Source organism: Phoca vitulina, unplaced genomic scaffold, assembly GCF_004348235.1.
Source record: "Phoca vitulina isolate PV1807 unplaced genomic scaffold, GSC_HSeal_1.0 scaffold102, whole genome shotgun sequence".
In the NCBI taxonomy this organism is placed as follows: domain Eukaryota; kingdom Metazoa; phylum Chordata; class Mammalia; order Carnivora; family Phocidae; genus Phoca; species Phoca vitulina.
In genome coordinates, this window is record NW_022589805.1 from 863483 (window position 1) to 876132 (window position 12650).

The 12650-nt window shown below is 52.0% G+C and overlaps 1 protein-coding gene across 1 annotated transcript; it reads right to left on the bottom strand.

Annotated features, from left to right (window-relative positions):
* Positions 1-452: 452 nt before the first annotated feature.
* On the bottom strand, positions 453-12543 carry NMRAL1 (NmrA like redox sensor 1). Its single transcript, XM_032397748.1, has 6 exons — positions 12172-12543; positions 11390-12020; positions 7419-7657; positions 5171-5420; positions 3898-4088; positions 453-2598 (listed from the first exon to the last, which is right to left on the bottom strand). The coding sequence occupies exons 2-6, from the start codon at positions 11856-11858 to the stop codon at positions 2419-2421; spliced, it is 1329 nt and encodes a 442-aa protein (XP_032253639.1). The 5' UTR covers positions 11859-12020; positions 12172-12543; the 3' UTR covers positions 453-2418.
* Positions 12544-12650: the final 107 nt, after the last annotated feature.

Genomic DNA, 12650 nt, shown 5'->3' on the forward strand with positions numbered 1-12650 from the left:
CAGGCACCAGATTTCAGAAAACCAGGCACACATGGCATCCATCCAGCTGGGCCACCTCCACCAGCAGCAGGGGGTTGTGGTGCCTGGAGTCATCCCCTCTGTGTGGTGCTGAACCAGACTCCCCAGCACTGGGTATGACCCACGTGCGCGTCTTTGCTGTGGTGACGGCACAGGCAGGGCACCTCAACTTCAGTGTCCAGGGTGCGGGAAGGGCTGGGTTTCTCTCCAGCCCCATTTAGTTATTGCCAAGAGACAAGGGAAGAGGGTCGACATGAAAGTCCGTTACAGATCAGATGGTTTAAAATACTAGAATTGGGGGGTGCCTGGGTGGCTCAGTCGGTTAAGCGTCTGCCTTCGGCTCAGATCATGGTCCCAGGGTCCTGGGATCGAGCCTGGCATTGGGCTCCCTGCTGAGCAGGGAGACTCCTGCCTCTCCCTGCTTGTGCTCTCTGTCAAATAGATGAAATCTTTAAAAAAACAAAATACTAGGATTGTTTTGTAACAGACCTTATTTTTTAGAACAGTTTTAGGTTCTCAGCAAAACTGAGAGGAAAGTACGGAGATTTCCCATACACCCTCTGGCCCCACATGCGCAGCCTCCCCTACTGTCACCACCACCAGAGCGGGACACTTGTTCCAACTGATGAACCTGTACTGATACGTCATCACCCAAAGTCCACAGTTTACATCAGGGTTCGCTCTTGGTGGTGTACGTTCTGTGGGTTTGGACAGATCTATCATGACATTATAACATCATAGTTTTACTGCCGAGGATTTGGGTTACGTGCGCAGTGTGGATAGTTCATAGCACGTGGAGCATCCTGATTGTTGCACACAGTTCTGTCTACTTCATTGGCTTTGGGACATGGGCTGTTGCCACTGAGGTCGGCTGCTTTGGCCACACATGGGATGGGGTTAGTGGGTGCCACCCTTTACGAGAGACAGGGAACAGGCCGAAGGGCACTGGAGCCTAGCAGGGTTTGACCATGTGTGTCAGGAGAGGGAGGGTGACCCAGAGGTGTCAGACACTGCTTTCACAAGTGATCTCATGGTGCCCTCGGAACAGACTGGCCAGGTAGCACCAGGTAAGCAGACTGGCGAGGCTCAGCGATGTGCCCAGGTCCTGTCACTTTGGAACCCAGTGTGGGCTCGCTGGTTTGCTCTGCACCTGGTGTTCCTCCCAGGCTCCGTACTGACCTCGGGCCACTCCCGGATCTCATCACAGTGAGTCTCAGCCCCAAGCAGGTGAATTTCCCACCCTGGGACCTGGGGGACTTGGCTCACATGGGGCTGGACGCAGATGGCCTGTCATTCTCTTGGAAGCCCACACTGTCAGTCTTCCTTCCTGTCCTGTGGGGGAGGGGGGGTTTGCAGCCCTCCCCTCAGACCTCAGAGGCTGTCCCTGTCCCCCTAAAGTAGGCCCCCTCCTCCCATTATTATCTGTGCCACCTCTTCTCTGCAGCCGTGTGTCAATCTGTAAGTATTCATGCATATTTGTATCTGGCTCACCAACCTAAGCTCAAGGAGGAGAGCATAACCTTTTTGGTTAATGTTGTATTTAGGTTGTCAAACAAATGCTCTTTGAAGTAATCAATGGATCGAATGTATGTGGTGGGACTTGGGTAGGATGGAGGTTATGCAAATCCGTAGATGAAAAACAAGCCTGCCACGGGGCCTCCGGTACGTGACCTGTGTTCTCTGGGCGTTGACCTTCCTCTTTTCTAAAGTGAGCCGGAGAAGTCGAACGAGACTCGCCATCCCAGCCTGTGCGCACACCATCAGCGAGGCCTCGCTGTCACTTCCTTGACTTTGCCTCCCCCAGCCTTTGCTCGAAGCGCGTCACCTGTTTTCAGCAGTGTGCAGTCATGGCGACCTCGGCTCCAGTCTGCCATCGCCCTTCAGATGTTCTGCCTGGCCGTTCTGAAGATCACCCACATCTCAGGGCTGCCGCAACAGGGGGAAGGCCCCACCCCGGAGGGTGACACCTTCAAGCTCCAAGAAGGAACATGCGGTTGGCCTCACCAGCTGTCAACAGGCATGGCTTGCTGGCTGGCTTGGGGAATCCCCTCTGTGCCCTGGACCCTACATGGTCCAATGTAGTTGAAGCAGCGGTCAGAGCTGTGGTCACAGCGCTGTCTCCCACCTACTGGACGAAACTTATAACTGCATTTACATCCTGTGTCTTGAGCCCTCCCGCCCCCGGCACTGCTGAGCCCCAGCCACTTGATGCTTCCTTTTGGAATTTTCATGCCCCAGCAGCTGCCACCCCAACCCCAGTCCCTGAAACAAAGCCCTCTTCTTTTGGAACCCATCTGTGAGAACAATGGCCTTTATTTAAAAAATAATTTTTTTGTAATACAAGAACGGATCACTGTGACACCTCCCTGTGCCCCCAGACGGGGCTGAGAGGTGGCGGGGTCAGAGCCCAGCAAAGTCTCCTTTGTGCTGCTCCAGCCACTGGTCCAGTGTCCTGGCCTTGGGGTTGAGCCTCAGGGTCAGTTCAATGTCACGGTCAGGTTTCAGGGCATAGAAACGGAACATGTTGGCCAGGTCCCGGGCGCCAGGGAAGCCATACTTCTCGTAGTCCTCCGGGGTTGTCTAGAAACAGAGGGGAGTCTGTTGGGTCTGTCAGCATCTCTGTCACCTCAGCTGTGGGCAACCCAGTCCCGACCCAAGTCCTTTCCAGTAAGTTCATCTGAAAAAAGTTCAAAAACCACTGTTTTAAGTCAACTTAAATCCTGTTCTTTCAAGGGGCGCCTAGCTGGTTCAGTCAGAAGAGTGTGCGACCCTTGATGTTGGGGTCATGAGTGAGAGCCCCACATTGGGTGTAGATATTACTTAAAAAAAAAAAAAAATCATAAATCCTTTTGAGTTCTTTTGAGATCATGAGATGGAAACTTCTCAGCCCTTTTCAAACCAGAACTCTGCAAACATCACTTGCTCAAAAACCAAAGCTGTTCTCCTTTCCTGACCAAACTGAATGTAAACTCAGCTCCTGAAATTGTCCACAGCTGCATCAGACCTTTCTTTGTTGAGATGTAATGCACGGCCATTTAGGGCATGTTTTCTAGAGCACCTCCTTGCACTAAGGAAGCACTTAACATCAATTATTCCGTTCAATCCTAACAACCAGGGAAGGAGATACTATTCATGCAACCATTTTATAGATGAGGATACTGAGGCAGAGAGGGTCTGGGACTGTGCCTCAAGGTCACACACTGGTGGGTGTTAAGGGCTGGGAGCAGGATCCGAGTCTGGGGAGTCTGACCCACCTGAAACACGCCCTGCCATTGGCGTCCCCATCATTGCTCTGCTCGGGTCTGGGGGCTCTGGGGTGGTTTTTATCTTTCAATGACCTGGGAGTTTCCCAGATTTTCTTTAATAAGTCAGTCTCACTACCATAATGGGAAGAACCAATAAGAAACAAGGCACCTGGGGTTCTGAACAGGAAGACTGAGGGTCAGCGGGGAGAGGGGGCCAGAGGGCCTCCCGCCCACCCAGCCAGGCCAAGAGGAGACGGGTGGGGCCCATCTCTCTGGTCTCCTTCCCCTTCCCTCCCTCAAGTCACACCCCAGAGAAGCCCAGCACCCCTGTGTGTTCATGCCTTGCCTTGGACCCTCGTATCCCCTCTTCCTGGAACTTCCTCACTAGTTAGTCAACTGCCTAAGCCAGACCTGGCTCAGCAGCCACACCTAGCTCCCAAGTACAGCATGACAAAGGTTCACAGTGATGAATTCAGATTTACCCTGCCCGGAGTGAGGGGGCCGCCCTAGATACTGCTTCCCTACCACCCATAAAGCCCCCACTGGGGGTGAGAGTGACCAGAACGGGCTGCCAGAGCCCCCTGGTGGGAGCTGGGATGGCACCCATCCGGGGCCCAGGGCCGCGGGAGCCCACCTTGGCGTTGCGCACAGCCTTCCCAGTGTGCTTGGAGAGCAGGGCGGCGTACTCCTCTGCTGTGTGCTTGCAGGTGCTGAGCCCAATGTTCCGGCTGACGTATTCTTCCGGCATCTTCAGCAGGCTGAGCACCACGGGACCCAGGTCGGTCACAGATATGCCATCCATGGGCACATCACCCATGGGCAAGCCTGGGGGGGAGGGGAGGGGTGTGCTAGCACATGTTCCTGCCATGCCCACCGCCAGGACACGGGCACAGGTCAGCGCCCCCAGTGTCTGTGGTGGAGGGTTCACTCAGGAAACAGGATGCGATCCGAGCTCTGCCACCTTGGCCCCTGTTTACGCCCTGAGCCCTGGTTGCTCCATTTACAGAGTGGGGCGAACGCTGGGCCTGCCCACCCTCCCGTGGCTGAGACAGGAACAGGAAGGAAATGAAGGGGCTGCTCCCGAGCCGCTGGCCCCCGTGCAGTCTGTGTATCTGGGATTCCTGCCCTGGAAAGCCAACTATGCTAACAGGAATGCCGGATGCCGAGGCCAGGGACTGGCCCAGAGTGGCACGTGGCTCCCCTAAATGTGTGGAGTCGGTGGGTGACTACCTGCCAAGGTGGTCTGGTGGCTGGGGAGGCAGAGCAGGAGCACTTGGGTCCTGCTGCTTTCCGCGCCCATGAGAAGGGTCCACCACAGCTGCCCATTCAGGTCACTCAGAGACCTTATGGGGACAGAGCTCAGCTAGAGTTGGAACACAAGAGGTATCCCCGACCAGCTCTGCAAACTATAAAAGGGCGATGCCAGTGTGCCAACACCAGGCCCAGACTGCTCACCGTCCCTGCTGTTCACGCACAGGGGAGGGGTGGCCGGCTGAGGACCCTGGTCAACCACAGGACACGAGCTGCCTAAGGCTCCCTGTAGCCCATTTACAGACGGAGAAGAAAGTGCTTTCCTACTCTGTGACACCTACCACTGGACCTGATCCTCCAAGTCCTCTCCTTACTCCCGAAGGAGAAGTAACAAGTGTGCTCATCTCTGGGACAAAGCATCGCATCACTGCCTCCTGGCAGATTTTCTCATCGCCCCTGCAAGAGTCAGTCACGTCCATTGCACAGAGCAGGAAGCAGAGGCCCAGAGAGGTTACATGCTTTGTGCAAAGTCACAGGCCTAGCATGAGGGAACCAGGGCTTGGACCGGGAACCATCTGAGGACAAGCCCGTTTTCTACAACACCCACAGCTCCCCTCAGTGAGAGCGGACGCTCAGGAAGGAGGTAGGGCACTCACTCAACAAGTAGCTCTTTCCATCAGGGGCTTTCTGGGGCAGGAAGTGGGAGAGGAGGTTCTCAAAATAGCAGGACAGCCGCACACTGGTCATGGGAACTCCAATGTCCCGGAAATATTCCTCTACCTCCCCTTTGCCATCAAAGTGGCCTGCTGCCAGTCTCCCAGCCGTCAGCTTCTTGATGTTCTCCAGGCCGCTGTAGACCACGTAGTGAAGGCCCAGGCGCTTGGCCAAATCGGCCAGCAGCTTTCCCTGGTGAGAAGGAAAGGAGAAGCCACAAAGCTAAGAGGGAGGATGTGTGTCCCCAGTCAGAGCCCTGGCTCTCCCACCCCCGTTGCCATTGTGCCTGATGCTAAGAGGCTGACACCACCTCACCCTCTGATAAGGCTCCCTCTTCTGGAATGATGCTCGCACGTGGTACCACGCCCTCACACACCACTGTGAACCTTCTGTCTTAGCGTCACTTCTCCAGATCACCCGGGTGGTTGTACTTCCTGATATGCTCAACTGCGGCCCTCCCATGTGCACTGTGACGGGTGGGGGTAGGTCTTCTGCTTGGGAGAGGGCCGCACGGAGCTCTCCCACCTCTGCCTGCTCCATGCAAAGCCATGCTCCTTGAAGGGCCCCAGCAGGCCACTAAAGAGGTGGTACAGCTCAGGGATGAAGCACAAACGCTGCTTGGGGGCCACACCTGCTCTGCAATGCACTAGCCTCGAGATCCTGGACCAGCGACCTAACCTTCTGGCAGCGGTTAAAGTGGGACAGCCACACCACCTGCCACAAAAGAATGTGTAGGGGATTGAACGGTGCCCTCCAAAAAGATATGTGCGTATCCTAACCCCCAGAACCTGTGAATGTGACCTTATTTGGGAAAAAAAATCTGCAGATATAGTTAAGGAACTTGAGATCATCCCAGGTGGGCCCTCAATCTGAGGACAAGGGTCCCTATAAGAGACTGAAGAGGAGACACGGAGAGGAGAAGGCCACATGAAGGTAGAGACTGGGTGGATGTGGCCACGAGGAGAGCCAGCAGCCACCAGAAGCTGGAAGAGGCAAGGAGTGGAATCGCCCTTAGAGCCTCCTTCTGAAGGCTCCTTGATTTTGGACTTCTGGCCCCCAGACCGGAGAAGAGTCAGTTCCTATTGTTTTAAGCCACTCGGCTTGTAATGGCAGCCACGGGATGTGAACACAGGCAGTTGGGATAATGAGCCAAGACTGCCATCCATCAGAAAAGCTGTCCTCTCCACTTTGTGGGATGGGCTTCCATGTAAGATGTATTCAAAGACAATGTCAAGGCTAAAAACAAGTCTGGAGACCAGTGGTCCAGTCCAATCTCCCTTTATTTTACGAAGGCCCTTTTTCCTAACAAAGCCCAGGGCAGGGAAGGCCCACGTCCAAAGCAGGGCTGTGGCTGGCTGTGGATGACCCAGGGCTGAAAGCTAATATGCTGGCCAGTCAGCAGGTGCCTCTCCTCTGCCACCACATTCCACAGATCCCTGAGTACCTGTGTGTGACGGGCTCTGTGCAAGTGTCCCCATCTTCAGTGGGATAGAACAATGGCCACGTCTCACGTTCTCTGTTTCCTATCCCTCCCCGTGCTGCCTGGGCTCAATAACCAACTAACTAGAGAGAACGTGCATGGAAAACAGAATAAACCGAAACATACAACACGTCAAAGGGGACACGGGGACTCTCTGCGCTGATGGAAATGTGTTCTGATTAGATTGGTAATATGGGTATATTCATATTCAAATTTTATCCAACAGTACAATTAAAATGTGTGCATCTTATTATCACAAAATGATAGGTCAACAGAGTTGGTTTTTTGGAAAGTGTAAAAAGTTACTGGATGACAAAGTAGATTATCAGCTGGGGGCTGGGGGAGGGAGGAACCGGGAGTAACTGCTAATAGGTACGGGTTTCTTTTCAGGGTGATAAGATGTTCTGGAATTAGGTGGTGGTGATGGCTGCACAACTTTGAGAGTATACACTGAATTATACACTGAAAGGGCAAACTATGGTGTCTGAATGACATCTAAGCAAAAGTCACTGGAAGAGGAAGCAGCTGCCTCCCGCGCTCATTAAAGTCCAGGAGGACTGCATGGAAGAGGAGGGAAAAGGCCTGCAGTGGACAGTGGTCACAGGCAGGGTCAGCCCCTCTCTAGTAAGTTGGAGCTGCCTCCCAGGGAGCCCCTTATAAGATGCCCTGCTCCTAGGCCAGCCTCCCCACATCTTCCCACCTGCCCTCACCTGCTTGACCTCCTGCTCCTGGCTGCAGTTTTCCCAGTAGTTGGTCACAATGAAGGCAGCATGGGCCCCACTCAGGGCCAGCTCCATGCTGGCTTCGTCATCCTGGTCTCCCCGGACCACCTCTGCACCCTGCAGCCTCAGCTCCTTTGCTGCCTTCTGCCCAGGGTCCCGTGTTACCACTCGAACCCTGAACGTCCCATCTTCCAGGAGCGTCCGGGCCACTGAGCCTCCCTGAGCACCTGTGAAGAGACAGAAAGACCTGCAGGGTGGGACCTGCCTGGGGGTCCTGCTCAGGGGAAGCCCCAAAGGGAACGCTCCACACCAGCCAGACACCCAGATGCTTTTCACCTGTGATCCTCACTGAACGCCTTACACCATTTAAAAAATAACAGCTTTATTGAGATAGAATTCACCCACCTTTTAAAGGGTAGATAATTTGTATTTATTTAAAAAGTATTTTGGAAAATCTGTATACTAGTTGGCTGATTTTACCCAGAGTAAACAAATACTTATACTGGGCAGCTGAGACTTCTCCCACTGTGCACGCATCATACTTGCCTCGAATTTCACCAGTAAGACTCACTGCTTCAGGTCAAATAAATACATAAAGTGTACAGTGCAGTGGTTTTTTGTATATTCAGAGCATGCAACCATCATCACAGTCAATTTTAGAACATTTCATTCCTCCCACCCCCCAAGAAAACCCATGCCCATCAGCATTCACTCCCTATTGCCCTCCCTCTCAGCCCTGGCAACCACTCATCTACTTTCTGTCTCTATCCATCTGCCTATTCGGGGTGTTTCCCACAAATGGGATGATACAATATATAGTCTGCTGTGTCCGGCTTCTTTCACTTAGCATACTGTTTTCAAAGTTCCTCCATGTTTTAACAGGCATCACACCTTTTATCAAATGTTTGAAATGTGGGACACCTGAGTGGTTCAGTCGGTTAAGTGGCTGCCTTTGACTCAGGTCATGATTCCGGGGTCCTGGATGCATCGGGCTCCTTGCTCAGTGGGGAGCCTGCTTCTCCCTCTCCCTCTGCCTGCCGGTCCCCCTGCTTGTGCTCTCTCTCTCTCTGATAAATAAATAAATAAAATCTTTAAAAAAATGTTTAAAATGTATTATGGGGCAGCTGGCTGCTTGGGTGGTAGAACGAGCAACCTTAGGGTCATGAGTTTACTTGTCCAAAATAAATAAGTAAAATGTATTACAATATTTAACGCATACACAAAGGGATGTCAACACCCATGTACCCACCCCTCAGCTTAAGAAATACAGTATTACCTACCATCTTCTTCCTTTTTTTTTTTTTTTTTAAAGACTGAGGGGCCCCCAGGCTGTCCCAGTCAAAAGAGCATGCAACTCTTGATCTCGGGGTCGTGAGTTTGAGCCCCACTTTCGGTGCTTAAACTTAAAAATTGACTTAAAAATTTAAAAAAAACACCTTTAAAATAGATTTAAAAATGACTAAGAGGGGTGCATGGGTGGCTCAGTCGTTAAGCATCTGCCTTCGGCTCTGGTCAGGATCCCAGGGTCCTAGGATCAAGCCCCGCATGGGGCTCCCTGCTCAGCGGGAGGCCTGCTTCTCCCTCTCCCACTCCCCCTGCTTGTGTTCCCTCTCTCGCTGTCTCTCTTTCTGTCAAATAAATAAAATAACATCTTTAAAAAATAAAAAAATAAAAATAAAAATGACTGAGAAAATGACAAAAAGTAAAATCATTAAAAGGAATAAAATAAAAATCATCCATAAATATATGTGTAAGAAAACTGGCTGTAGCACTATTTGCAATAGTGGAAATTTGTAGCCAAATGACGTGTCCTTGGGTAAGAATCTGGTTAAATAGTCGGGCTCCCTGCTCAGCGGGAGTCTGCTTCTCCCTCTACCCTTCCCTCCTGCTCATGCTCTCTCTCAAATAAATAAAATCTAAAATAAAAAAAAAGAAAGAAGGCGCCTGGGTGGCTCAGTCGTTAAGCGTCTGCCTTCGGCTCAGGTCATGGTCCCAGGGTCCTGGGATCGAGCCCCACATCGGGCTCCCTGTTCCGCAGGAAGCCTGCTTCTCCCTCTCCCACTCCCCCTGCTTGTGTTCCCTCTCTCACTGTGTCTCTGTCAAATAAATAAAATCTTTAAAAAAATAAAAAATAAAAAATAAAGAAAGAAAAAAAAGAATCTGGTTAAATAAGTGATCGATCCATGCCAAAGTGACTGAAAAGAATGTGGCAGATCTGTATGTACGACTTGCACAGGTGAACATGAACTCTCCTGGAGTGGAAAAGGTAAGTTGCAGAAGTACAACTACCCTCACACAGTAGTGGTGGGAACGTAAAATGGTGCAGTCACTTGGTTTTTTTTTTTTTAAAGATTTTATTTATTCATTTGAGACACAGAGATACAGAGAGAGAGAGCATGAGCCGGGAGAGAGGCAGAGAGAGAGGGAGAAGCAAGCTCCTCCCTGAGCCAGGAGCCCGATGTGGGGCTCGATCCCAGGACCCTGGGATCATGACCTGAGCCAAAGGCAGACGCTTAACCATCTGAGCCACCCAGGCGCCCCTGTGCAGTCACTTTGAAAAACAGTCCGGTGGTTTCTCAAAGGGCTAGACACAGAGTTACCATATGATCCAGCAAGTCCAGTCTAAGCATGTACCCCCCAAATTAAAAACATGTCTACAGGAAAACTTGTATATGAAATGTTCCCAGCAGCATTATTCACAATAGCCAAGAGGTGGAAACAAATCAAATGTCCATCAATGGATGAGTGGATCAACATGATGTGGTCTACCATAAAATGGAATATTATTCGGCTATAAAAAGAAGTGGGGTACTGACACATGCTGAAAAGTGGGTGAAACTTGGGGCGCCTGGGTGGCTCGGTGGGTTAAGCGTCTGACTTTTGATTTCGGATCAGGTAGTGATTCCAGGGTCGCACTGGGTATGGAGCCTGCTTAAGAGTCTCTCTCTCCCTCTCCCTCTGCTCCTCCTCCCCACCCCAAACCCAAAAACAAACAAAAAAACCCAAAGTGGATGAACCTCAAAAACATGATGCCAAGTGAAAGAAGCCATTCACAAAAGGCCACATCCTGTATGATTTCATTTACAGGAAATGTCCAGAATGAGCAAATCTACAGACAGAAAGTAGACTGATGGCTACCAGGGGCTGGGGAAAGTCAGGAGAAATGCTAGTGGGTATGAGGTTTCCTTTGGGAGTGACGAAATGTTCTAAAACGGCCTGTGGTGATGGCCACAGAGCTCTGTGTATAAACTAGACATCAGCGAACTGCACACTTTAAATGGGTGAATTGTACGATATGTGCTTTATACCTTAAGTTGTTCTATGATTTTAAAAACATATACAGGAAAGAAAAAAAAACAGATGGGGGCAAAATAAGACCCTTTACCATTTATTTATTTATTTAAGATTTTATTTATTTATTTAAGATTTTATTTACTTACTTGAGAGAGAGAATGAGAGAGAGAAAGCACGAGAGGGGGGAGGGTCAGAGGGAGAAGCAGACTCCCCACTGAGCAGGGAGCCCGATGCGGGACTCGATGCGGGACTCGATCCCAGGACTCCAGGATCATGACCCGAGCCGAAGGCAGTCCCTCAACCAACTGAGCCACCCAGGCGCCCTAGACCCTTTACCATTTAAAAAAATAATCTTTGTGTCTCTCTAACCTGTCTGGTAGGATACTCTAGAAACTTGATGACAGTGATGGATGGGGTTGTCAGGACGGAGGTGGGAGGGAGATTTAGTTTTGGTACTATGTGCACGTGCCACTTATTCGAAAAAGTTAATTTTTTTAAAACGTGAAAGGGGCTGTGCGCCCAGGTGCTGCCTCCATCCCGGCCCCCCCACACCCCCGCCCTGGCCGGGTCAGGGGTCCGAGACGCAGGACCCTCCCTCCAGGCCCCATCCACCCACCCTGGGGACGTCTCCCAGGCTCCGCGGGGCTGCGCTCGCGCTCGCTCACCTGTGGCTCCAAACACCACCACCAGTTTCTTGTCCGCCATGCGAGCCGGCGCGGGAAGTGCGGTCCCGAAGGCCAGGGGGCGGTGGGACGCGCGAGGTCTGTGATGCGTCCACGGGTCCCTCCTGGGACGACCCCGAGCGCGCACCGCGTGGGCCCAACGGGCGCCAGACACCCCGACCCCGTCCCCCACCTCCCGCACGGAACCCCCGGCCGCCGCGATCTCCACGCCCCAGCCCCGGTGGGAAACCTTGGAGCCGGAACGGTGGGCCCCGGGCCTTGCAGCCGAGTTCACCGTCGGGGGGTGTGGGGAGGTGTGGAACCTGCGAGAAGGCTGACCCCGCCCGCAGCTCCAGCCCCGCCCTGGCAAAGCCGCCCCTCCCCGGCCGTCCTGCGAGAAGGGACCCCAGGCCGCGCTGCTTCGGGACTCCCAGCGTCCGGGCCCTGACTCCGCGCGGAGCTGAGCTGCCATCCCCCCCTCGGCGGGCACAGATGGTTCGTCCCGGATCGCGCGGGCCTGGGCGTGCGTCCGCGCTGCGCAGCCCCGGCGGCTTGCGGCAACTGGATTTGCGGGCCTCCTGGGCTCCCCGAAGTGCACGTGCAGAGCAGCTTGGCGGGCGGCTGGCGGTGAGGCCTACGAAAGCAAAAAAACAGAAACAAAACACATGGCTTTATCTTGCATGAACATCTGGAACTTGCAGATACGGGGTGTCACCTAAAGATAATTAAACAGCATCTGGGACTCTCAACCCCCAAGGCTCTGAGTTCTTGCAAGCCTGACTCACCTTTGAGGTTGCGACTAGTTGCACGGATTTGAGTTATTTTTAGCAGAAAAAGTGAGATTTCTCTGTGTTCAACTAAAACTCAAAAATGGTCCTGTTGCTCCTCTCCTGAAAACGTATTACTGGGTAATAATTTTTTTTTTCTTTCGTTTACTCATTCATTTCAAAATGTGTATTGACCCATCCGGGAATGTCAGCTTCGTAACAGCAGGCACATCTCTGTATTCACTGCTGAATTTCCAGCACTTAGCACAGCACCTGGCACGTAGGCGCTCAATAAATATTTGCTGATTGACCCGTTGTCTAAACATCTAGACACTGGAGTTCCCCGGAAACCCAACTAAAACTGGTGCTGTTTTCCCAAATCTAGTGGTGGAGATAACTTACAGGGTAATATGTATTTTATTTATGTAAAATATTGGTCTTTATTATAAAATGCATGTATTTATTTTAATACATATTATGTTTACTGGTGTTTATAA

Bases quoted from the DNA above. Each gene is read 5' to 3' on its own strand.
- NMRAL1 (XM_032397748.1), bottom strand. From the start codon at position 11,858: ATGGCAGCTCAGCTCCGCGCGGAGTCAGGGCCCGGACGCTGGGAGTCC. The intron at 5,421-7,418 runs GTGAGGGCAGGT...CCTTCTCACCAG, and splicing joins AGGAGCAGGAGGTCAAGCAG to GGAAAGCTGCTGGCCGATTT. The intron at 2,599-3,897 runs GTGGGCTCCCGC...CTCTGTTTCTAG, and splicing joins AGGCTGTGCGCAACGCCAAG to ACAACCCCGGAGGACTACGA.